The sequence below is a fragment of the Artemia franciscana genome, chromosome 16, assembly GCF_032884065.1.
Source record: "Artemia franciscana chromosome 16, ASM3288406v1, whole genome shotgun sequence".
In the NCBI taxonomy this organism is placed as follows: Eukaryota; Metazoa; Arthropoda; class Branchiopoda; order Anostraca; family Artemiidae; genus Artemia; species Artemia franciscana.
This window is the reverse complement of record NC_088878.1, coordinates 5,825,608-5,852,193: the sequence shown is the minus strand read 5'-3', so window position 1 is coordinate 5,852,193 and position 26,586 is coordinate 5,825,608. Positions and strand designations below refer to the sequence as shown.

The 26,586-nt window shown below is 24.3% G+C and overlaps 1 protein-coding gene across 1 annotated transcript in view; it reads left to right on the top strand.

Annotated features, from left to right (window-relative positions):
* The window catches only part of LOC136036964 (mitochondrial fission 1 protein-like), a 65,648-nt gene that overhangs the window by 16,352 nt on the left and 22,710 nt on the right, over positions 1-26,586 (top strand). Inside the window, exon 3 of the mRNA XM_065719360.1 lies at positions 1,409-1,514. Coding sequence (XP_065575432.1) covers positions 1,409-1,514 — 106 coding nt within the window. The remainder of the gene's footprint in view (positions 1-1,408; positions 1,515-26,586) is intronic.

Genomic DNA, 26,586 nt, shown 5'->3' with positions numbered 1-26,586 from the left:
ACAGGGACGTAAAATTCCATTGCCTTTTCAATCAAATATGACAATTAAGCCACAGATTCTCAATAGCTCTTGATGATGGCTAGTCTCCTTGTAGAATTTGCTAATAGGTCCTTTGTCTTTTATGAGAGCAACGATTTTTCACCATTTGCTTGGTAAAGTAAAGAGCCCGTTTCGAGAGGGGATTACAGGGGGGCAATTTCTTCCGTTGTAAACAAAACTTTTAAGTTTCGTTTAAAAACTTAAAAACAAGAACCCCCTGATTCTTGTCTTTTCATAAGGAACGGTTTCGATGCTCTTATTTTTTGTTGTGTATCAGTAGACCATTACAGTGTCTTGTTAAGTAATGTTTTGTTAATTTAGTGTTTTGTTAATTAGTGTTTTGTTAATTAGTGTTTTGTTTTGTTAATTTAGTGTTTTAGTGTTTTGTTAATTAACCAATTGATTGAACAGTATTCGCTTAATTATTAATTAATATGTGCTTTATTTTTACATACAAGACAGTTTTACTTGTGTTAAAGTACCAAGGACAGTGAAAAATAGATATGCAACACCTATTTTCTTTAAGAAATGATTTTGTTGTTTTAACGTGTTGCGTTTACCAACAAAATAAAGACGCGAAGAGATTACTAGCTCACAGAAAGAAATACATATAATAACAAATATGATAATAATAATAAATAAAATGTGAAAAATACTAAAAATATGTAATACACAAACAAAATATAAGTATAACAAACATTTAAACAAATATATAATAAATTCAAATAACGGTCCAAATAATAACGAATAAAAGACAATAAACAGATACAGAAGAACTTAGATAACTTTGAAACCTGGAACTTTCTTTAAGTAGAGGGAAAATCAGAGCACGATATTTTGCATGTCTCTTTTGTATTTTGTTTATCAACTATAATATTCAGATAAGGATAAAAGGATAAAGATCCTCCAGAGCCATTGCTGGCGCATAGGGCCCCAGCAATTCAGATAAAACAAGTAGAAATGTAAAAGAGCATATAGTAATCAATAAATCTTGTAAGGAATAATAATAAGTTTTGTAATTTTTTCTCAGTTTATTACTACTGTAACGAATGAATGGTATTCAATGTTTCCTCTGAAGGGTACCAAGTACCAATAGAGCTCAGAACTATAGAAAACATATTTTATGAAGCAGAAGTTTTGAAGTTTGACCCATGCGTGTATGTTGAAATGGTCCTTAAATCTGTCCCCTCCTGAAGTCTGCAGATTTTAACTAAATGTCCTTCAATTTTATATTTGTTCTGTGTAATTTGCCTTATTGAATTTGTGCTAGAAACGAAATTAGTGATAATAACTAACTGATAATGAAATTTAGAATTAAATTTAGTTAATGTATCAACAATGTTATTGATAATAGTTTTTTTCCATTTAGGATTACCCTAAAGCCTTAGAATACACTGAAACTCTATTAGCAATGGAGCCAAACAATCGACAAGCTATGGATATGAAGACAAACATTAAAAAGAAAATGGAAATAGGTAAGCCGGAGTATTCAGTATGGAAATAGCATATTAAAAACTTTATAAAAAATTTGAGGCTTCAGAGCCTTTGATTAAATTTAACTGTTGGGCCTCTGGTTCAATTATTTATCCGATAAATGTCCCTTTGTTGTTTTGTATGTCTCTCTAAGTAAATTCAAATCTTTTCCCCTTTTCCCACGAGAATCTTTTCATGTCTTGAATGAATAGGTCAACTAATAAAGATAGACAGAAAAAAGGTATCTGGACGGTGACTCATCCGCTACCCCGACACCCAGTAAGGTAGGATTGCCTGATATTCCTTCAGTTTGTTAACGACTCATTGATTATCATGAACTGTGCAGTTATGACCTTGGTCAGACTGTAAAAGGGACACGTCCGCTTAGAAGCCACAGTTTTTGTTTGTGCCCTGTTCTTAGTTAGGTCGTTTTTGTACGTTCAAGTTACTAGTCAGTTTCTTACAGTGTACTGCCTATATTTGTCTCCTAGCCTAGATTTTGGAAGGTTAGATGCGATTTTTGTTTTAGGAAAATTCGTCTTCTATTTTGTTGAGGGGTATTCCCGAGGTTTTTGAGTATAGATACAAGATACCCTTTCTGTTGTTCCTGCGGGATAAGCCTCCCATAGCCTAGTATCGAGCATGGCGGCCTGACGTGGCGGTTAAGTAACAGCGTAAAAGGGATATTCCAAACAAAACGTTTCTTCTTCTTCTCTGGGATGGTTTTCTGTAGGTTATAAGGGGATAACCATGTAAGTCGTAATTGGTATTGGCTATTTCTCTATTGGAGTGGAGTGTAAGACTCAGAATTACTGTGGTCCCCTGTTTTGCACCCTAAATTAACCTTAAATTGATTAAATTTAATTAGAATCTACTTTAACCTTACATTCTATTTGCTTAAGCTTAACCTTGAACTGTTGCAAGTACCATTCTGGGAAACAAGAAATAATGCCAATCAATGAGACAAAATTTTTTCTGTTATTCTGACTAAATTATTTTCAGGAGCCAATTCCAATTCCTTGATTCTTTAAGACACTAGATAAAACAAACTTTGCCCATTCACATAAGCAATCAATAAGAAGTTCAGGAAATTCTTTTCAATAAATTACTGGTGTGTTAATCAAACCGAGCAATGATTTTATTTTGAATTTTTTCCATTTTAAGGATGTTTTTCGATTGGCTTCTGAAAGGCTCAATTGTCAAACCTAAAACATTTTCACTGGGGACTTATAGTACAATTGAATATGGTATAATATTTATTTTGTCGATATGGTAAATTAGGTCTCAGAATGGATGATCTTTTCTAATCAAGGGGATTTCGTTGGTGGCTTAATGAGTGATCTAAAATGCGGCCTGGTTACATAATTGATGTTAGCTGTTCTGTTGGTCTTAGGGACATTATCAGAATTGCCTTTGAATGGTTTATTGGGTGTCTAATTTTAGAATTTTGATTCGTATTGAACCTTGTTTGAATCTGGATTTCAGTCAAATTTATGAATTACACAGAATATTACTGCGAGGCTAGCGAATTTCTACTGGATTTCAATGAAATTTTACGATAAAATATATGATTGCTCATAAAACTCAAAGTTAGGTCCAAATATAAATAGGAGGAAAAGAGGAAAATACAGATTTAATAAACAAAAGCAGGACGAAACGATAATTTAATTTTCATCTAACAAACCACAGAACCAAAGGATATTAAGAGGAAAAATGTATAGTCTATTAGGTATTATTTAAATTTTCCATTAGGGTTCATAAAGCTATTAGAGTATTTGCTCATGCATTAAGTGAAATTTCAACCAGAGAAATAACAAATGAATGGATAATTAAATTCTAAGATAAAAAAAATAATTAGAATGTATAGTAGAATCAAATTTAAAGCAACAAAAATTGCCGCAAATAAGTTTTGGGTTTTCATCCCCTCTCCCCTCAAACCCCCCAAAAAGCTAGATTGTTATTTCTACAGTACTGACAGCAATAGACAATTTAATCTCCATTTCGTGTTATAACATTAAAACAAAATCAAAGAACTAATCAAGTCTCTAGGAAAGAGACACGTAAAACAAATACTTTTGTAACGGTCAGTTTGGTTTTCAGTCTCGATTTAAGTATTGTGTTCCCAAAATATATTACCCTGTGTAGCAAATTAGATTGATAGTTCTAGGCGTTTACCCCTCCCCTTAAAATAACCCCCCGGAAAATACCATCCCCAGGGAAAATACCCCCCCCCCCCTCGGAGAAAATCTCCCTGAAAAATACCCCCCCCTCGCAGAAAATAGGGTTTTCCAATTTGAGAATTTTATTTAAGTTGTATTTTTTATTATTGTGGAGAATGGTAAGGAAAGGGAAAAAGAAGTATTTACACATCTCAAGTATCTTAGAAATTTAGAAAAAAAACCCGCATATTTATTGAAAACACTTCCATGTGAACTTTTGCAATTTTTGGCAGTAGTGGGCGCTAAATTAGAATAAAAGTTGTCCTTGGGAACCAACACATTATTATTGTTTAAGTTTTTACGGACGAAAGCGTTGTTAAATTCTACGAGTTAGTTTTTCTTATCTTCCAAATGTATAACTACCACAAATCACCATTAGTAAATAAATGAAACACAAAACGAACAGAAATTACAATACATATTGTAGTAAAACTCAAAACGAGCAAAAATTAAAAGATGTAGGGCTGACAACCCCCGTGTCTTCTCAAAAGCATAACACAATTTGCACTGTAGTAAAAAAAAAACAAAAAAAAACCGTGGATTGTGTGTATTATATACATACTCTGATATTTATTCCTTAAAGTCTTATCACTGCTCTGTTTATTAAAGTAAAAAAAAATGAAATCATTTAAAATGTATTTAGTTTTCAGTAAACAGCAAATTATTTTCTGGTCTCGAGAAGGCGCGGGGGATGTCAGCCCTACTCTTGATAATTTTTGCTCTTTTTGAGTTTGACTTGGTTATTTATTGGGTATTTATTGTAATTTCTGTTTGTCTTGTGTTTAACTTATTTATTGATGGTGATTTGCGGTTGTTTGAAGCGTGGAAAATTATTTGAATTTATTTTTGCTCATTTTCGGGTTAATTGAACTATACTGTTCTTTGACAAATTTGTTTTATGGAGAAAGTTCTTTAATTTAATTTCTGTTCGTTTTTTATTGACATAGTCTTTTTCTTGGAACAAAATATTTAACATATTTTTTTTTCTATTAAACTCCATTATTTCTATTTTTCTATATACTCCGCAGGGATGGGGGGTGCTGGTCACCTAGATTGAAATCATGCTTGGCAATAGGGGACCCAGGGATCGACTACCGGCCACAAAGTATCACAAAGGCACTTGTTGTATAATGTGGTACTACTGCAAGGCACAATTCCCGCTACTTGTCTTTTTAGGAAAGTCCCAGCAACTGAAACGTCGATTTTACGCCGTGTGCGCCAGCAATCTGGAAAATCTTTATCCTTAATCCTTCTAGAATGTGGCAAAATCTTTTCAAATAACCACAGTTAATCTGAGTTAGAACTAATCAACTTTACAAATGAATAAAACGACGAGGTTTTTGCTAGAATCTAGATGTCTCTAGTTTCTAGAAACTTTCTTGTTTCTAGAAACAAAGAGAAAAAGTGCGTCTCCGATTCAGAAATTGGCTATATGCAAATTTTTATGTAACCATAATTTTATATAATAAAAAATTACTAATGTAGGCTAACAGTCTTCCTTTTCTCCTTCTGTCTTTTTTTTTTATGTGTTCGTGCTGTTGTATTGGTGATTTCTTTTTTCATTATATTCACAGTTCAAAAAATGAACTCCAATTTTACACTTTTTTAGACACACGCATGTGGTTATGTTAGTTTCCACTTGAATAGGCCTAACACTTAAATTTTGTTTCCACAGTACCTAGAATTGAAGGCATTTTTGAATAATTCTTCTATGTTGGTTTAAGGTTTTTTCCTGTTCTATTCTTGTTTTGTTGTGGCGGTACTGTGTTTTGTGGCGGTACAAAATATTTGTTTTCGATTTCTCTGCTATACCAGAAAAAAGATATATATATATATATATATATATATATATATATATATATATATATATATATATATATATATATATATATATATATATATATATATATATATATATATATATATTACATTTTATTTAAGACTCTTTTTAATCAATGTGTCCTTTAATAAATGTCTCTTTTTTTACTACTTTGCACCTACTTTTACGACTCTTTTCATTAAAAAAATTACATTTTATTTACGACTCTTTTTAATAAATTTGTCCTTTAATAAATGTCTCTTTTTTTACTACTTTACACCTACTTTTACGAATCTTTTCATTAAAAAAATTACATTTTATTTACGACTCTTTTTAATAAATTTGTCCTTTAATAAATGTATCTCTTTTTTTACTACTTTGCACCTACTTTTACGATTCTTTTCATTAAAAAAATTACATTTTATTTACGACTCTTTTTAATAAATTTGTCCTTTAATAAATGTATCTCTTCTTTTACTACTTTGCACATACTTTTACGATTCTTTTCAATAAAAAATTACATTTAATTTACGACTCTTTTTAATAAATTTGTCCTTTAATAAATGTATCTTTTTTTACTACTTTGCACCTACTTTTACGACTCTTTTCATTAAAAAAATTACATTTTATTTACGACTCTTTTTAATAAATTTGTCCTTTAATAAATATCTCTTTTTTTACTACTTTGCACCTACTTTTACGACTCTTTTCATTAAAAAAATTACATTTTATTTAAGACTCTTTTTAATAAATGTGTCCTTTAATAAATGTATCTCTTCTTTTACTACTTTGCACCTACTTTTACGACTCTTTTCATTAAAAAAATTACATTTTATTTACGACTCTTTTTAATAAATTTGTCCTTTAATAAATGTATCTCTTCTTTTACTACTTTGCACATACTTTTACGATTCTTTTCAATAAAAAATTACATTTAATTTACGACTCTTTTTAATAAATTTGTCCTTTAATAAATGTATCTTTTTTTACTACTTTGCACCTACTTTTACGACTCTTTTCATTAAAAAAATTACATTTTATTTACGACTCTTTTTAATAAATTTGTCCTTTAATAAATGTATCTCTTTTTTTACTACTTTGCACCTACTTTTACGATTCTTTTCATTAAAAAAATTACATTTTATTTACTACTCTTTTCATTAAAAAAATTACATTTTATTTACGACTCTTTTTAATAAATTTGTCCTTTAATAAATGTATTTCTTTTTTTACTACTTTGCACCTACTTTTACGATTCTTTTCATTAAAAAAATTACATTTTATTTACGACTCTTTTTAATAAATTTGTCCTTTAATAAATGTATCTCTTCTTTTACTACTTTGCACCTACTTTTACGACTCTTTTCATTAAAAAAATTACATTTTATTTAAGATTCTTTTTAATCAATGTGTCCTTTAATAAATGTCTCTTTTTTTACTACTTTGCACCTACTTTTACGATTCTTTTCAATAAAAAATTACATTTAATTTACGACTCTTTTTAATAAATTTGTCCTTTAATAAATGTATCTTTTTTTACTACTTTGCACCTACTTTTACGACTCTTTTCATTAAAAAAATTACATTTTATTTACGACTCTTTTTAATAAATTTGTCCTTTAATAAATGTCTCTTTTTTTACTACTTTGCACCTACTTTTACGACTCTTTTCATTAAAAAAATTACATTTTATTTAAGACTCTTTTTAATAAATGTGTCCTTTAATAAATGTATCTCTTCTTTTACTACTTTGCACCTACTTTTACGACTCTTTTCATTAAAAAAATTACATTTTATTTAAGACTCTTTTTAATCAATGTGTCCTTTAATAAATGTCTCTTTTTTTTACTACTTTGCACCTACTTTTACGACTCTTTTCATTAAAAAAATTACATTTTATTTACGACTCTTTTTAATAAATGTGTCCTTTAATAAATGTGTCTCTTTTTTTACTACTTTGCTCCTACTTTTACGACTCTTTTCATTAAAAAAATTACATTTTATTTAAGACTCTTTTTAATCAATGTGTCCTTTAATAAATGTCTCTTTTTTTACTACTTTGCACCTACTTTTACGACTCTTTTCATTAAAAAATTTACATTTTATTTACGACTCTTTTTAATAAATTTGTCCTTTAATAAATGTATCTCTTTTTTTACTACTTTGCACCTACTTTTACGATTCTTTTCATTAAAAAAATTACATTTTATTTACGACTCTTTTTAATAAATTTGTCCTTTAATAAATGTATCTCTTCTTTTACTACTTTGCACATACTTTTACGATTCTTTTCAATAAAAAATTACATTTAATTTACGACTCTTTTTAATAAATTTGTCCTTTAATAAATGTATCTTTTTTTACTACTTTGCACCTACTTTTACGACTCTTTTCATTAAAAAAATTACATTTTATTTACGACTCTTTTTAATAAATTTGTCCTTTAATAAATGTCTCTTTTTTTACTACTTTGCACCTACTTTTACGACTCTTTTCATTAAAAAAATTACATTTTATTTAAGACTTTTTAATAAATGTGTCCTTTAATAAATGTATCTCTTCTTTTACTACTTTGCACCTACTTTTACGACTCTTTTCGTTAAAAAAATTACATTTTATTTAAGAGTCTTTTTAATCAATGTGTCCTTTAATAAATGTCTCTTTTTTTACTACTTTGCACCTACTTTTACGACTCTTTTCATTAAAAAAATTACATTTTATTTACGACTCTTTTTAATAAATTTGTCCTTTAATAAATGTATCTCTTTTTTTACTACTTTGCACCTACTTTTACGATTCTTTTCATTAAAAAAATTACATTTTATTTACGACTCTTTTTAATAAATTTGTCCTTTAATAAATGTATCTCTTCTTTTACTACTTTGCACATACTTTTACGATTCTTTTCAATAAAAAATTACATTTAATTTACGACTCTTTTTAATAAATTTGTCCTTTAATAAATGTATCTTTTTTTACTACTTTGCACCTACTTTTACGACTCTTTTCATTAAAAAAATTACATTTTATTTACGACTCTTTTTAATAAATTTGTCCTTTAATAAATGTCTCTTTTTTTACTACTTTGCACCTACTTTTACGACTCTTTTCATTAAAAAAATTACATTTTATTTAAGACTCTTTTTAATAAATGTGTCCTTTAATAAATGTATCTCTTCTTTTACTACTTTGCACCTACTTTTACGACTCTTTTCATTAAAAAAATTACATTTTATTTAAGACTCTTTTTAATCAATGTGTCCTTTAATAAATGTCTCTTTTTTTACTACTTTGCACCTACTTTTACGACTCTTTTCATCAAAAAAATTACATTTTATTTACGACTCTTTTTAATAAATTTGTCCTTTAATAAATGTATCTCTTTTTTTACTACTTTGCACCTACTTTTACGATTCTTTTCATTAAAAAAATTACATTTTATTTACGACTCTTTTTAATAAATTTGTCCTTTAATAAATGTATCTCTTCTTTTACTACTTTGCACATACTTTTACGATTCTTTTCAATAAAAAATTACATTTAATTTACGACTCTTTTTAATAAATTTGTCCTTTAATAAATGTATCTTTTTTTACTACTTTGCACCTACTTTTACGACTCTTTTCATTAAAAAAATTACATTTTATTTACGACTCTTTTTAATAAATTTGTCCTTTAATAAATGTCTCTTTTTTTACTACTTTGCACCTACTTTTACGACTCTTTTCATTAAAAAAATTACATTTTATTTAAGACTCTTTTTAATAAATGTGTCCTTTAATAAATGTATCTCTTCTTTTACTACTTTGCACCTACTTTTACGACTCTTTTCATTAAAAAAATTACATTTTATTTAAGACTCTTTTTAATCAATGTGTCCTTTAATAAATGTCTCTTTTTTTACTACTTTGCACCTACTTTTACGACTCTTTTCATTAAAAAAATTACATTTTATTTACGACTCTTTTTAATAAATTTGTCCTTTAATAAATGTATCTCTTTTTTTACTACTTTGCACCTACTTTTACGATTCTTTTCATTAAAAAAATTACATTTTATTTACGACTCTTTTTAATAAATTTGTCCTTTAATAAATGTATCTCTTCTTTTACTACTTTGCACATACTTTTACGATTCTTTTCAATAAAAAATTACATTTAATTTACGACTCTTTTTAATAAATTTGTCCTTTAATAAATGTATCTTTTTTTACTACTTTGCACCTACTTTTACGACTCTTTTCATTAAAAAAATTACATTTTATTTACGACTCTTTTTAATAAATTTGTCCTTTAATAAATGTCTCTTTTTTTACTACTTTGCACCTACTTTTACGACTCTTTTCATTAAAAAAATTACATTTTATTTAAGACTCTTTTTAATAAATGTGTCCTTTAATAAATGTATCTCTTCTTTTACTACTTTGCACCTACTTTTACGACTCTTTTCATTAAAAAAATTACATTTTATTTAAGACTCTTTTTAATCAATGTGTCCTTTAATAAATGTCTCTTTTTTTACTACTTTGCACCTACTTTTACGACTCTTTTCATTAAAAAAATTACATTTTATTTACGACTCTTTTTAATAAATTTGTCCTTTAATAAATGTATCTCTTCTTTTACTACTTTGCACCTACTTTTACGATTCTTTTCATTAAAAAATTACATTTTATTTACGACTCTTTTTAATAAATTTGTCCTTTAATAAATGTATCTCTTTTTTACTACTTTGCACATACTTTTACGATTCTTTTCATTAAAAAAATTACATTTTATTTACGACTCTTTTTAATAAATTTGTCCTTTAATAAATGTATCTTTTTTTACTACTTTGCACCTACTTTTACGACTCTTTTCATTAAAAAAATTACATTTTATTTACGACTCTTTTTAATAAATTTGTCCTTTAATAAATGTCTCTTTTTTTACTACTTTGCACCTACTTTTACGACTCTTTTCATTAAAAAAATTACATTTTATTTAGACTCTTTTTAATAAATGTGTCCTTTAATAAATGTCTCTTTTTTACTACTTTGCACCTACTTTTACGACTCTTTTCATTAAAAAAATTACATTTTATTTAAGACTCTTTTTAATAAATGTGTCCTTTAATAAATGTCTCTTTTTTTTACTACTTTGCACCTACTTTTACGACTCTTTTCATTAAAAAAATTACATTTTATTTACGACTCTTTTTAATAAATGTGTCCTTTAATAAATGTCTCTTTTTTTACTACTTTGCACCTACTTTTACGACTCTTTTCATTAAAAAAATTACATTTTATTTACGACTCTTTTTAATAAATTTGTCCTTTAATAAATGTATCTCTTCTTTTACTACTTTGCACCTACTTTTACGACTCTTTTCATTAAAAAAATTACATTTTATTTACGACTCTTTTTAATAAATTTGTCCTTTAATAAATGTATCTCTTTTTTTACTACTTTGCACCTACTTTTACGATTCTTTTCATTAAAAAAATTACATTTTATTTACGACTCTTTTTAATAAATTTGTCCTTTAATAAATGTATCTCTTTTTTTACTACTTTGCACCTACTTTTACGACTCTTTTCATTAAAAAAATTACATTTTATTTACGACTCTTTTTAATAAATTTGTCCTTTAATAAATGTCTCTTTTTTTACTACTTTGCACCTACTTTTACGATTCTTTTCATTAAAAAAATTACATTTTATTTACGACTCTTTTTAATAAATTTGTCCTTTAATAAATGTATCTCTTCTTTTACTACTTTGCACCTACTTTTACGACTCTTTTCATTAAAAAAATTACATTTTATTTACGACTCTTTTTAATAAATTTGTCCTTTAATAAATGTCTCTTTTTTTACTACTTTGCACCTACTTTTACGACTCTTTTCATTAAAAAAATTACATTTTATTTACGACTCTTTTTAATAAATTTGTCCTTTAATAAATGTATCTCTTTTTTTACTACTTTGCACCTACTTTTACGATTCTTTTCATTAAAAAAATTACATTTTATTTACGACTCTTTTTAATAAATTTGTCCTTTAATAAATGTATCTCTTCTTTTACTACTTTGCACATACTTTTACGATTCTTTTCAATAAAAAATTACATTTAATTTACGACTCTTTTTAATAAATTTGTCCTTTAATAAATGTATCTTTTTTTACTACTTTGCACCTACTTTTACGACTCTTTTCATTAAAAAAATTACATTTTATTTACGACTCTTTTTAATAAATTTGTCCTTTAATAAATGTCTCTTTTTTTACTACTTTGCACCTACTTTTACGACTCTTTTCATTAAAAAAATTACATTTTATTTAAGACTCTTTTTAATAAATGTGTCCTTTAATAAATGTATCTCTTCTTTTACTACTTTGCACCTACTTTTACGACTCTTTTCATTAAAAAAATTACATTTTATTTAAGACTCTTTTTAATCAATGTGTCCTTTAATAAATGTCTCTTTTTTTACTACTTTGCACCTACTTTTACGACTCTTTTCATTAAAAAAATTACATTTTATTTACGACTCTTTTTAATAAATTTGTCCTTTAATAAATGTATCTCTTCTTTTACTACTTTGCACCTACTTTTACGACTCTTTTCATTAAAAAATTACATTTTATTTACGACTCTTTTTAATAAATTTGTCCTTTAATAAATGTATCTCTTTTTTACTACTTTGCACTACTTTTACGATTCTTTTCATTAAAAAAATTACATTTTATTTACGACTCTTTTTAATAAATTTGTCCTTTAATAAATGTATCTCTTTTTTACTACTTTGCACCTACTTTTACGACTCTTTTCATTAAAAAAATTACATTTTATTTACGACTCTTTTTAATAAATTTGTCCTTTAATAAATGTATCTTTTTTTACTACTTTGCACCTACTTTTACGACTCTTTTCATTAAAAAAATTACATTTTATTTACGACTCTTTTTAATAAATTTGTCCTTTAATAAATGTCTCTTTTTTTACTACTTTGCACCTACTTTTACGACTCTTTTCATTAAAAAAATTACATTTTATTTACGACTCTTTTTAATAAATGTTTCCTTTAATAAATGTATCTCTTTTTTTACTACTTTGCACCTACTTTTACGACTCTTTTCATTAAAAAAATTACATTTTATTTACGACTCTTTTTAATAAATGTTTCCTTTAATAAATGTCTCTTTTTTTACTACTTTGCACCTACTTTTACGACTCTTTTCATTAAAAAAATTACATTTTATTTACGACTCTTTTTAATAAATTTGTCCTTTAATAAATGTATCTCTTCTTTTACTACTTTGCACCTACTTTTACGACTCTTTTCATTAAAAAAATTACATTTTATTTACGACTCTTTTTAATAAATTTGTCCTTTAATAAATGTCTCTTCTTTTACTACTTTGCACCTACTTTTACGAATCTTTTCATTAAAAAAATTACATTTTATTTACGACTCTTTTTAATAAATGTTTCCTTTAATAAATGTATCTCTTTTTTTACTACTTTGCACCTACTTTTACGACTCTTTTCATTAAAAAAATTACATTTTATTTACGACTCTTTTTAATAAATTTGTCCTTTAATAAATGTCTCTTTTTTTACTACTTTGCACCTACTTTTACGATTCTTTTCATTAAAAAAATTACATTTTATTTACGACTCTTTTTAATAAATTTGTCCTTTAATAAATGTATCTCTTCTTTTACTACTTTGCACCTACTTTTACGACTCTTTTCATTAAAAAAATTACATTTTATTTAAGACTCTTTTTAATAAATGTGTCCTTTAATAAATGTCTCTTTTTTTACTACTTTGCACCTACTTTTACGACTCTTTTCATTAAAAAAATTACATTTTATTTACGACTCTTTTTAATAAATGTGTCCTTTAATAAATGTGTCTCTTTTTTTACTACTTTGCTCATACTTTTACGACTCTTTTCATTAAAAAAATTACATTTTATTTACGACTCTTTTTAATAAATTTGTCCTTTAATAAATGTATCTCTTTTTTTACTACTTTGCACCTACTTTTACGATTCTTTTCATTAAAAAAATTACATTTTATTTACGACTCTTTTTAATAAATTTGTCCTTTAATAAATGTATCTCTTCTTTTACTACTTTGCACATACTTTTACGATTCTTTTCAATAAAAAATTACATTTAATTTACGACTCTTTTTAATAAATTTGTCCTTTAATAAATGTATCTTTTTTTACTACTTTGCACCTACTTTTACGACTCTTTTCATTAAAAAAATTACATTTTATTTACGACTCTTTTTAATAAATTTGTCCTTTAATAAATGTCTCTTTTTTTACTACTTTGCACCTACTTTTACGACTCTTTTCATTAAAAAAATTACATTTTATTTAAGACTCTTTTTAATAAATGTGTCCTTTAATAAATGTATCTCTTCTTTTACTACTTTGCACCTACTTTTACGACTCTTTTCATTAAAAAAATTACATTTTATTTAAGACTCTTTTTAATCAATGTGTCCTTTAATAAATGTCTCTTTTTTTACTACTTTGCACCTACTTTTACGACTCTTTTCATTAAAAAAATTACATTTTATTTACGACTCTTTTTAATAAATTTGTCCTTTAATAAATGTATCTCTTTTTTTACTACTTTGCACCTACTTTTACGATTCTTTTCATTAAAAAAATTACATTTTATTTACGACTCTTTTTAATAAATTTGTCCTTTAATAAATGTATCTCTTCTTTTACTACTTTGCACATACTTTTACGATTCTTTTCAATAAAAAATTACATTTAATTTACGACTCTTTTTAATAAATTTGTCCTTTAATAAATGTATCTTTTTTTACTACTTTGCACCTACTTTTACGACTCTTTTCATTAAAAAAATTACATTTTATTTACGACTCTTTTTAATAAATTTGTCCTTTAATAAATGTCTCTTTTTTTACTACTTTGCACCTACTTTTACGACTCTTTTCATTAAAAAAATTACATTTTATTTAAGACTCTTTTTAATAAATGTGTCCTTTAATAAATGTATCTCTTCTTTTACTACTTTGCACCTACTTTTACGACTCTTTTCGTTAAAAAAATTACATTTTATTTAAGACTCTTTTTAATCAACGTGTCCTTTAATAAATGTCTCTTTTTTACTACTTTGCACCTACTTTTACGACTCTTTTCATTAAAAAAATTACATTTTATTTACGACTCTTTTTAATAAATTTGTCCTTTAATAAATGTATCTCTTTTTTACTACTTTGCACCTACTTTTACGACTCTTTTCATTAAAAAAATTACATTTTATTTACGACTCTTTTTAATAAATTTGTCCTTTAATAAATGTATCTCTTTTTTACTACTTTGCACTACTTTTACGATTCTTTTCATTAAAAAAATTACATTTTATTTATGACTCTTTTTAATAAATTTGTCCTTTAATAAATGTATCTCTTCTTTTACTACTTTGCACCTACTTTTACGATTCTTTTCAATAAAAAATTACATTTTATTTACGACTCTTTTTAATAAATTTGTCCTTTAATAAATGTGTCTTTTTTTACTACTTTGCACCTACTTTTACGACTCTTTTCATTAAAAAAATTACATTTTATTTAAGACTCTTTTTAATAAATTTGTCCTTTAATAAATGTCTCTTTTTTTACTACTTTGCACCTACTTTTACCACTCTTTTCATTAAAAAAATTACATTTTATTTACGACTCTTTTTAATAAATGTTTCCTTTAATAAATGTATCTCTTCTTTTACTACTTTGCACCTACTTTTACGACTCTTTTCATTAAAAAAATTACATTTTATTTACGACTCTTTTTAATAAATGTTTCCTTTAATAAATGTCTCTTTTTTTACTACTTTGCACCTACTTTTACGACTCTTTTCATTAAAAAAATTACATTTTATTTACGACTCTTTTTAATAAATTTGTCCTTTAATAAATGTATCTCTTTTTTTACTACTTTGCACCTACTTTTACGACTCTTTTCATTAAAAAAATTACATTTTATTTACGACTCTTTTTAATAAATTTGTCCTTTAATAAATGTCTCTTTTTTTACTACTTTGCACCTACTTTTACGATTCTTTTCATTAAAAAAATTACATTTTATTTACGACTCTTTTTAATAAATTTGTCCTTTAATAAATGTATCTCTTCTTTTACTACTTTGCACCTACTTTTACGACTCTTTTCATTAAAAAAATTACATTTTATTTACGACTCTTTTTAATAAATTTGTCCTTTAATAAATGTCTCTTTTTTTACTACTTTGCACCTACTTTTACGACTCTTTTCATTAAAAAAATTACATTTTATTTACGACTCTTTTTAATAAATTTGTCCTTTAATAAATGTATCTCTTTTTTTACTACTTTGCACCTACTTTTACGATTCTTTTCATTAAAAAAATTACATTTTATTTACGACTCTTTTTAATAAATGTTTCCTTTAATAAATGTATCTCTTCTTTTACTACTTTGCACCTACTTTTACGATTCTTTTCATTAAAAAAATTACATTTTATTTACGACTCTTTTTAATAAATTTGTCCTTTAATAAATGTCTCTTTTTTACTACTTTGCACCTACTTTTACGACTCTTTTCATTAAAAAAATTACATTTTATTTAAGACTCTTTTTAATAAATGTGTCCTTTAATAAATGTCTCTTTTTTTACTACTTTGCACCTACTTTTACGACTCTTTTCATTAAAAAAATTACATTTTATTTACGACTCTTTTTAATAAATTTGTCCTTTAATAAATGTCTCTTTTTTACTACTTTGCACCTACTTTTACGACTCTTTTCATTAAAAAAATTACATTTTATTTACGACTCTTTTTAATAAATTTGTCCTTTAATAAATGTATCTCTTCTTTTACTACTTTGCACCTACTTTTACGACTCTTTTCATTAAAAAAATTACATTTTATTTACGACTCTTTTTAATAAATTTGTCCTTTAATAAATGTCTCTTTTTTTACTACTTTGCACCTACTTTTACGACTCTTTTCATTAAAAAAATTACATTTTATTTACGACTCTTTTTAATAAATTTGTCCTTTAATAAAGTATCTCTTTTTTACTACTTTGCACCTACTTTTACGACTCTTTTCATTAAAAAAATTACATTTTATTTAAGACTCTTTTTAATAAATGTGTCCTTTAATAAATGTATCTCTTTTTTTACTACTTTGCACCTACTTTTACGATTCTTTTCAATAAAAAATTACATTTTATATACGACTCTTTAATAAATGTGTCCTTTAATAAATGTCTCTTTTTTTACTACTTTGCACCTACTTTTACGACTCTTTTCATTAAAAAAATTACATTTTATTTACGACTCTTTTTAATAAATTTGTCCTTTATTAATGTATCTCTTCTTTTACTACTTTTTAATAAATTTGTCCTTTAATAAATGTATCTTTTTTTACTACTTTGCACCTACTTTTACGACTCTTTTCATTAAAAAAATTACATTTTATTTACGACTCTTTTTAATAAATTTGTCCTTTAATAAATGTCTCTTTTTTTACTACTTTGCACCTACTTTTACGACTCTTTTCATTAAAAAAATTACATTTTATTTACGACTCTTTTTAATAAATTTGTCCTTTAATAAATGTATCTCTTCTTTTACTACTTTGCACCTACTTTTACGACTCTTTTCATTAAAAAAATTACATTTTATTTAAGACTCTTTTTAATAAATGTGTCCTTTAATAAATGTCTCTTTTTTACTACTTTGCACCTACTTTTACGACTCTTTTCATTAAAAAAATTACATTTTATTTAAGACTCTTTTTAATCAATGTGTCCTTTAATAAATGTCTCTTTTTTTACTACTTTGCACCTACTTTTACGACTCTTTTCATTAAAAAAATTACATTTTATTTACGACTCTTTTTAATAAATTTGTCCTTTAATAAATGTATCTCTTTTTTTACTACTTTGCACCTACTTTTACGATTCTTTTCATTAAAAAAATTACATTTTATTTACGACTCTTTTTAATAAATTTGTCCTTTAATAAATGTATCTCTTTTTTTACTACTTTGCACCTACTTTTACGATTCTTTTCATTAAAAAAATTACATTTTATTTACGACTCTTTTTAATAAATTTGTCTTTAATAAATGTATCTCTTCTTTTACTACTTTGCACATACTTTTACGATTCTTTTCAATAAAAAATTACATTTAATTTACGACTCTTTTTAATAAATTTGTCCTTTAATAAATGTATCTTTTTTTACTACTTTGCACCTACTTTTACGACTCTTTTCATTAAAAAAATTACATTTTATTTACGACTCTTTTTAATAAATTTGTCCTTTAATAAATGTCTCTTTTTTTACTACTTTGCACCTACTTTTACGACTCTTTTCATTAAAAAAATTACATTTTATTTAAGACTCTTTTTAATAAATGTGTCCTTTAATAAATGTATCTCTTCTTTTACTACTTTGCACCTACTTTTACGACTCTTTTCATTAAAAAAATTACATTTTATTTAAGACTCTTTTTAATCAATGTGTCCTTTAATAAATGTCTCTTTTTTTACTACTTTGCACCTACTTTTACGACTCTTTTCATTAAAAAAATTACATTTTATTTAACGACTCTTTTTAATAAATTTGTCCTTTAATAAATGTATCTCTTTTTTTACTACTTTGCACCTACTTTTACGACTCTTTTCATTAAAAAAATTACATTTTATTTACGACTCTTTTTAATAAATTTGTCCTTTAATAAATGTATCTCTTTTTTACTACTTTGCACTACTTTTACGATTCTTTTCAATAAAAAATTACATTTAATTTACGACTCTTTTTAATAAATTTGTCCTTTAATAAATGTATCTTTTTTTACTACTTTGCACCTACTTTTACGACTCTTTTCATTAAAAAAATTACATTTTATTTACGACTCTTTTTAATAAATTTGTCCTTTAATAAATGTCTCTTTTTTTACTACTTTGCACCTACTTTTACGACTCTTTTCATTAAAAAAATTACATTTTATTTAAGACTCTTTTTAATAAATGTGTCCTTTAATAAATGTATCTCTTCTTTTACTACTTTGCACCTACTTTTACGACTCTTTTCATTAAAAAAATTACATTTAATTTACGACTCTTTTTAATCAATGTGTCCTTTAATAAATGTATCTTTTTTTACTACTTTGCACCTACTTTTACGACTCTTTTCATTAAAAAAATTACATTTTATTTACGACTCTTTTTAATAAATTTGTCCTTTAATAAATGTCTCTTTTTTTACTACTTTGCACCTACTTTTACGACTCTTTTCATTAAAAAAATTACATTTTATTTAGACTCTTTTTAATAAATTTGTCCTTTAATAAATGTATCTCTTTTTTACTACTTTGCACCTACTTTTACGACTCTTTTCATTAAAAAAATTACATTTTATTTAAGACTCTTTTTAATAAATGTTTCCTTTAATAAATGTATCTCTTTTTTTACTACTTTGCACCTACTTTTACGACTCTTTTCATTAAAAAAATTACATTTTATTTACGACTCTTTTTAATAAATGTTTCCTTTAATAAATGTATCTCTTTTTTTACTACTTTGCACCTACTTTTACGATTCTTTTCATTAAAAAAATTACATTTTATTTACGACTCTTTTTAATAAATTTGTCCTTTAATAAATGTATCTCTTTTTTTACTACTTTGCACCTACTTTTACGATTCTTTTCATTAAAAAAATTACATTTTATTTACGACTCTTTTTAATAAATTTGTCCTTTAATAAATGTATCTTTTTTTACTACTTTGCACCTACTTTTACGACTCTTTTCATTAAAAAAATTACATTTTATTTACGACTCTTTTTAATAAATTTGTCCTTTAATAAATGTCGTTTTTTTTACTACTTTGCACCTACTTTTACGACTCTTTTCATTAAAAAAATTACATTTTATTTAAGACTCTTTTTAATAAATGTGTCCTTTAATAAATGTATCTCTTTTTTACTACTTTGCACCTACTTTTACGACTCTTTTCATTAAAAAAATTACATTTTATTTAAGACTCTTTTTAATAAATGTGTCCTTTAATAAATGTATCTCTTTTTTACTACTTTGCACCTACTTTTACGACTCTTTTCATTAAAAAAATTACATTTTATTTACGACTCTTTTTAATAAATTTGTCCTTTAATAAATGTGTCTCTTTTTTTACTACTTTGCACCTACTTTTACGACTCTTTTCATTAAAAAAATTACATTTTATTTACGACTCTTTTTAATAAATTTGTCCTTTAATAAATGTATCTCTTTTTTTACTACTTTGCACCTACTTTTACGACTCTTTTCATTAAAAAAATTACATTTTATTTACGACTCTTTTTAATAAATTTGTCCTTTAATAAATGTGTCTCTTTTTTTACTACTTTGCACCTACTTTTACGACTCTTTTCATTAAAAAAATTACATTTTATTTACGACTCTTTTTAATAAATTTGTCCTTTAATAAATGTCTCTTTTTTTACTACTTTGCACCTACTTTTACGATTCTTTTCATTAAAAAAATTACATTTTATTTACGACTCTTTTTAATAAATTTGTCCTTTAATAAATGTATCTCTTCTTTTACTACTTTGCACCTACTTTTACGACTCTTTTCATTAAAAAAATTACATTTTATTTACGACTCTTTTTAATAAATTTGTCCTTTAATAAATGTCTCTTTTTTTACTACTTTGCACCTACTTTTACGACTCTTTTCATTAAAAAAATTACATTTTATTTACGACTCTTTTTAATAAATTTTTCCTTTAATAAATGTATCTCTTTTTTTACTACTTTGCACCTACTTTTACGATTCTTTTCATTAAAAAAATTACATTTTATTTACGACTCTTTTTAATAAATTTGTCCTTTAATAAATGTATCTCTTCTTTTACTACTTTGCACATACTTTTACGATTCTTTTCAATAAAAAATTACATTTAATTTACGACTCTTTTTAATAAATTTGTTCTTTAATAAATGTATATTTTTTTACTACTTTGCACCTACTTTTACGACTCTTTTCATTAAAAAAATTACATTTTATTTACGACTCTTTTTAATAAATTTGTCCTTTAATAAATGTCTCTTTTTTTACTACTTTGCACCTACTTTTACGACTCTTTTCATTAAAAAAATTACATTTTATTTAAGACTCTTTTTAATAAATGTGTCCTTTAATAAATGTATCTCTTCTTTTACTACTTTGCACCTACTTTTACGACTCTTTTCATTAAAAAAATTACATTTTATTTAAGACTCTTTTTAATCAATGTGTCCTTTAATAAATGTCTCTTTTTTTACTACTTTGCACCTACTTTTCCGACTCTTTTCATTAAAAAAATTACATTTTATTTACGAATTTTTAATAAATTTGTCCTTTAATAAATGTATCTCTTCTTTTACTACTTTGCACCTACTTTTACGACTCTTTTCATTAAAAAAATTACATTTTATTTACGACTCTTTTTAATAAATTTGTCCTTTAATAAATGTATCTCTTCTTTTACTACTTTGCACCTACTTTTACGACTCTTTTCATTAAAAAAATTACATTTTATTTACGACTCTTTTTAATAAATTTGTCCTTTAATAAATGTCTCTTTTTTTACTACTTTGCACCTACTTTTATGACTCTTTTCATTAAAAAAATTACATTTTATTTAAGACTCTTTTTAATAAATGTGTCCTTTAATAAATGTATCTCTTCTTTTACTACTTTGCACCTACTTTTACGATTCTTTTCAATAAAAAATTACATTTTATATACGACTCTTTAATAAATGTGTCCTTTAATAAATGTCTCTTTTTTTACTACTTTGCACCTACTTTTACGATTCTTTTCAATAAAAAATTACATTTTATATACGACTCTTTAATAAATGTGTCCTTTAATAAATGTCTCTTTTTTTACTACTTTGCACCTACTTTTACGACTCTTTTCATTAAAAAAACTACATTTTATTTACGACTCTTTTTAATAAATTTGTCCTTTATTAATGTATCTCTTCTTTTACTACTTTTTAATAAATTTGTCCTTTAATAAATGTATCTTTTTTTACTACTTTGCATCTACTTTTACGACTCTTTTCATTAAAAAAATTACATTTTATTTACGACTCTTTTTAATAAATTTGTCCTTTAATAAATGTCTCTTTTTTTACTACTTTGCACCTACTTTTACGACTCTTTTCATTAAAAAAATTACATTTTATTTAAGACTCTTTTTAATAAATGTGTCCTTTAATAAATGTATCTCTTCTTTTACTACTTTGCACCTACTTTTACGACTCTTTTCGTTAAAAAAATTACATTTTATTTAAGACTCTTTTTAATCAATGTGTCCTTTAATAAATGTCTCTTTTTTTACTACTTTGCACCTACTTTTACGACTCTTTTCATTAAAAAAATTACATTTTATTTACGACTCTTTTTAATAAATTTGTCCTTTAATAAATGTATCTCTTTTTTTACTACTTTGCACCTACTTTTACGATTCTTTTCATTAAAAAAATTACATTTTATTTACGACTCTTTTTAATAAATTTGTCCTTTAATAAATGTATCTCTTCTTTTACTACTTTGCACATACTTTTACGATTCTTTTCAATAAAAAATTACATTTAATTTACGACTCTTTTTAATAAATTTGTCCTTTAATAAATGTATCTTTTTTTACTACTTTGCACCTACTTTTACGACTCTTTTCATTAAAAAAATTACATTTTATTTAAGACTCTTTTTAATAAATGTGTCCTTTAATAAATGTATCTCTTCTTTTACTACTTTGCACCTACTTTTACGACTCTTTTCATTAAAAAAATTACATTTTATTTAAGACTCTTTTTAATCAATGTGTCCTTTAATAAATGTCTCTTTTTTTACTACTTTGCACCTACTTTTACGACTCTTTTCATTAAAAAAATTACATTTTATTTACGACTCTTTTTAATAAATTTGTCCTTTAATAAATGTATCTCTTTTTTTACTACTTTGCACCTACTTTTACGATTCTTTTCATTAAAAAAATTACATTTTATTTAAGACTCTTTTTAATCAATGTGTCCTTTAATAAATGTATCTTTTTTACTACTTTGCACCTACTTTTACGACTCTTTTCATTAAAAAAATTACATTTTATTTACGACTCTTTTTAATAAATTTGTCCTTTAATAAATGTCTCTTTTTTTACTACTTTGCACCTTCTTTTACGACTCTTTTCATTAAAAAAATTACATTTTATTTAAGACTCTTTTTAATAAATGTGTCCTTTAATAAATGTATCTCTTCTTTTACTACTTTGCACCTACTTTTACGACTCTTTTCGTTAAAAAAATTACATTTTATTTAAGACTCTTTTTAATCAATGTGTCCTTTAATAAATGTCTCTTTTTTTACTACTTTGCACCTACTTTTACGACTCTTTTCATTAAAAAAATTACATTTTATTTACGACTCTTTTTAATAAATTTGTCCTTTAATAAATGTATCTCTTTTTTTACTACTTTGCACCTACTTTTACGATTCTTTTCATTAAAAAAATTACATTTTATTTACGACTCTTTTTAATAAATTTGTCCTTTAATAAATGTATCTCTTCTTTTACTACTTTGCACATACTTTTACGATTCTTTTCAATAAAAAATTACATTTAATTTACGACTCTTTTTAATAAATTTGTCCTTTAATAAATGTATCTTTTTTTACTACTTTGCACCTACTTTTACGACTCTTTTCATTAAAAAAATTACATTTTATTTACGACTCTTTTTAATAAATTTGTCCTTTAATAAATGTCTCTTTTTTTACTACTTTGCACCTACTTTTACGACTCTTTTCATTAAAAAAATTACATTTTATTTAAGACTCTTTTTAATAAATGTGTCCTTTAATAAATGTATCTCTTCTTTTACTACTTTGCACCTACTTTTACGACTCTTTTCATTAAAAAAATTACATTTTATTTAAGACTCTTTTTAATCAATGTGTCCTTTAATAAATGTGTCTCTTTTTTTACTACTTTGCACCTACTTTTACGATTCTTTTCATTAAAAAAATTACATTTTATTTACGACTCTTTTTAATAAATTTGTCCTTTAATAAATGTATCTCTTTTTTTACTACTTTGCACCTACTTTTACGATTCTTTTCATTAAAAAAATTACATTTTATTTACGACTCTTTTTAATAAATTTGTCCTTTAATAAATGTATCTCTTCTTTTACTACTTTGCACATACTTTTACGATTCTTTTCAATAAAAAATTACATTTAATTTACGACTCTTTTTAATAAATTTGTCCTTTAATAAATGTATCTTTTTTTACTACTTTGCACCTACTTTTACGACTCTTTTCATTAAAAAAATTACATTTTATTTACGACTCTTTTTAATAAATTTGTCCTTTAATAAATGTCTCTTTTTTTACTACTTTGCACCTACTTTTACGACTCTTTTCATTAAAAAAATTACATTTTATTTAAGACTCTTTTTAATAAATGTGTCCTTTAATAAATGTATCTCTTCTTTTACTACTTTGCACCTACTTTTACGACTCTTTTCATTAAAAAAATTACATTTTATTTAAGACTCTTTTTAATCAATGTGTCCTTTAATAAATGTCTCTTTTTTTACTACTTTGCACCTACTTTTACGACTCTTTTCATTAAAAAAATTACATTTTATTTACGACTCTTTTTAATAAATTTGTCCTTTAATAAATGTATCTCTTTTTTTACTACTTTGCACCTACTTTTACGATTCTTTTCATTAAAAAAATTACATTTTATTTACGACTCTTTTTAATAAATTTGTCCTTTAATAAATGTCTCTTTTTTTACTACTTTGCACCTACTTTTACGACTCTTTTCATTAAAAAAATTACATTTTATTTAAGACTCTTTTTAATAAATGTGTCCTTTAATAAATGTATCTCTTCTTTTACTACTTTGCACATACTTTAATAAATCCTTTAATAAATGTATCTCTTCTTTTACTACTTTGCACATACTTTTACGATTCTTTTCAATAAAAAATTACTTTTAATTTACGACACTTTTTAATAAATTTGTCCTTTAATAAATGTATCTTTTTTTACTACTTTGCACCTACTTTTACGACTCTTTTCATTAAAAAAATTACATTTTATTTACGACTCTTTTTAATAAATTTGTCCTTTAATAAATGTCTCTTTTTTTACTACTTTGCACCTACTTTTACGACTCTTTTCATTAAAAAAATTACATTTTATTTAAGACTCTTTTTAATAAATTTGTCCTTTAATAAATGTCTCTTTTTTTACTACTTTGCACCTACTTTTACGACTCTTTTCATTAAAAAAATTACATTTTATTTAAGACTCTTTTTAATCAATGTGTCCTTTAATAAATGTCTCTTTTTTTTACTACTTTGCACCTACTTTTACGACTCTTTTCATTAAAAAAATTACATTTTATTTACGACTCTTTTTAATAAATGTGTCCTTTAATAAATGTGTCTCTTTTTTTACTACTTTGCTCCTACTTTTACGACTCTTTTCATTAAAAAAATTACATTTTATTTACGACTCTTTTTAATAAATTTGTCCTTTAATAAATGTATCTCTTTTTTTACTACTTTGTACCTACTTTTACGATTCTTTTCATTAAAAAAATTACATTTTATTTACGACTCTTTTTAATAAATTTGTCCTTTAATAAATGTATCTCTTCTTTTACTACTTTGCACATACTTTTACGATTCTTTTCAATAAAAAATTACATTTAATTTACGACTCTTTTTAATAAATTTGTCCTTTAATAAATGTATCTCTTTTTTTACTACTTTGCACCTACTTTTACGATTCTTTTCATTAAAAAAATTACATTTTATTTACGACTCTTTTTAATAAATTTGTCCTTTAATAAATGTCTCTTTTTTTACTACTTTGCACCTACTTTTACGACTCTTTTCATTAAAAAAATTACATTTTATTTAAGACTCTTTTTAATAAATGTGTCCTTTAATAAATGTATCTCTTCTTTTACTACTTTGCACCTACTTTTACGACTCTTTTCATTAAAAAAATTACATTTTATTTACGACTCTTTTTAATAAATTTGTCCTTTAATAAATGTCTCTTTTTTTACTACTTTGCACCTACTTTTACGACTCTTTTCATTAAAAAAATTACATTTTATTTAAGACTCTTTTTAATAAATGTGTCCTTTAATAAATGTATCTCTTCTTTTACTACTTTGCACCTACTTTTACGACTCTTTTCATTAAAAAAATTACATTTTATTTAAGACTCTTTTTAATCAATGTGTCCTTTAATAAATGTGTCTCTTTTTTTACTACTTTGCACCTACTTTTACGATTCTTTTCATTAAAAAAATTACATTTTATTTACGACTCTTTTTAATAAATTTGTCCTTTAATAAATGTATCTCTTTTTTTACTACTTTGCACCTACTTTTACGATTCTTTTCATTAAAAAAATTACATTTTATTTACGACTCTTTTTAATAAATTTGTCCTTTAATAAATGTATCTCTTCTTTTACTACTTTGCACATACTTTTACGATTCTTTTCAATAAAAAATTACATTTAATTTACGACTCTTTTTAATAAATTTGTCCTTTAATAAATGTATCTTTTTTTACTACTTTGCACCTACTTTTACGACTCTTTTCATTAAAAAAATTACATTTTATTTACGACTCTTTTTAATAAATTTGTCCTTTAATAAATGTCTCTTTTTTTACTACTTTGCACCTACTTTTACGACTCTTTTCATTAAAAAAATTACATTTTATTTAAGACTCTTTTTAATAAATGTGTCCTTTAATAAATGTATCTCTTCTTTTACTACTTTGCACCTACTTTTACGACTCTTTTCATTAAAAAAATTACATTTTATTTAAGACTCTTTTTAATCAATGTGTCCTTTAATAAATGTCTCTTTTTTTACTACTTTGCACCTACTTTTACGACTCTTTTCATT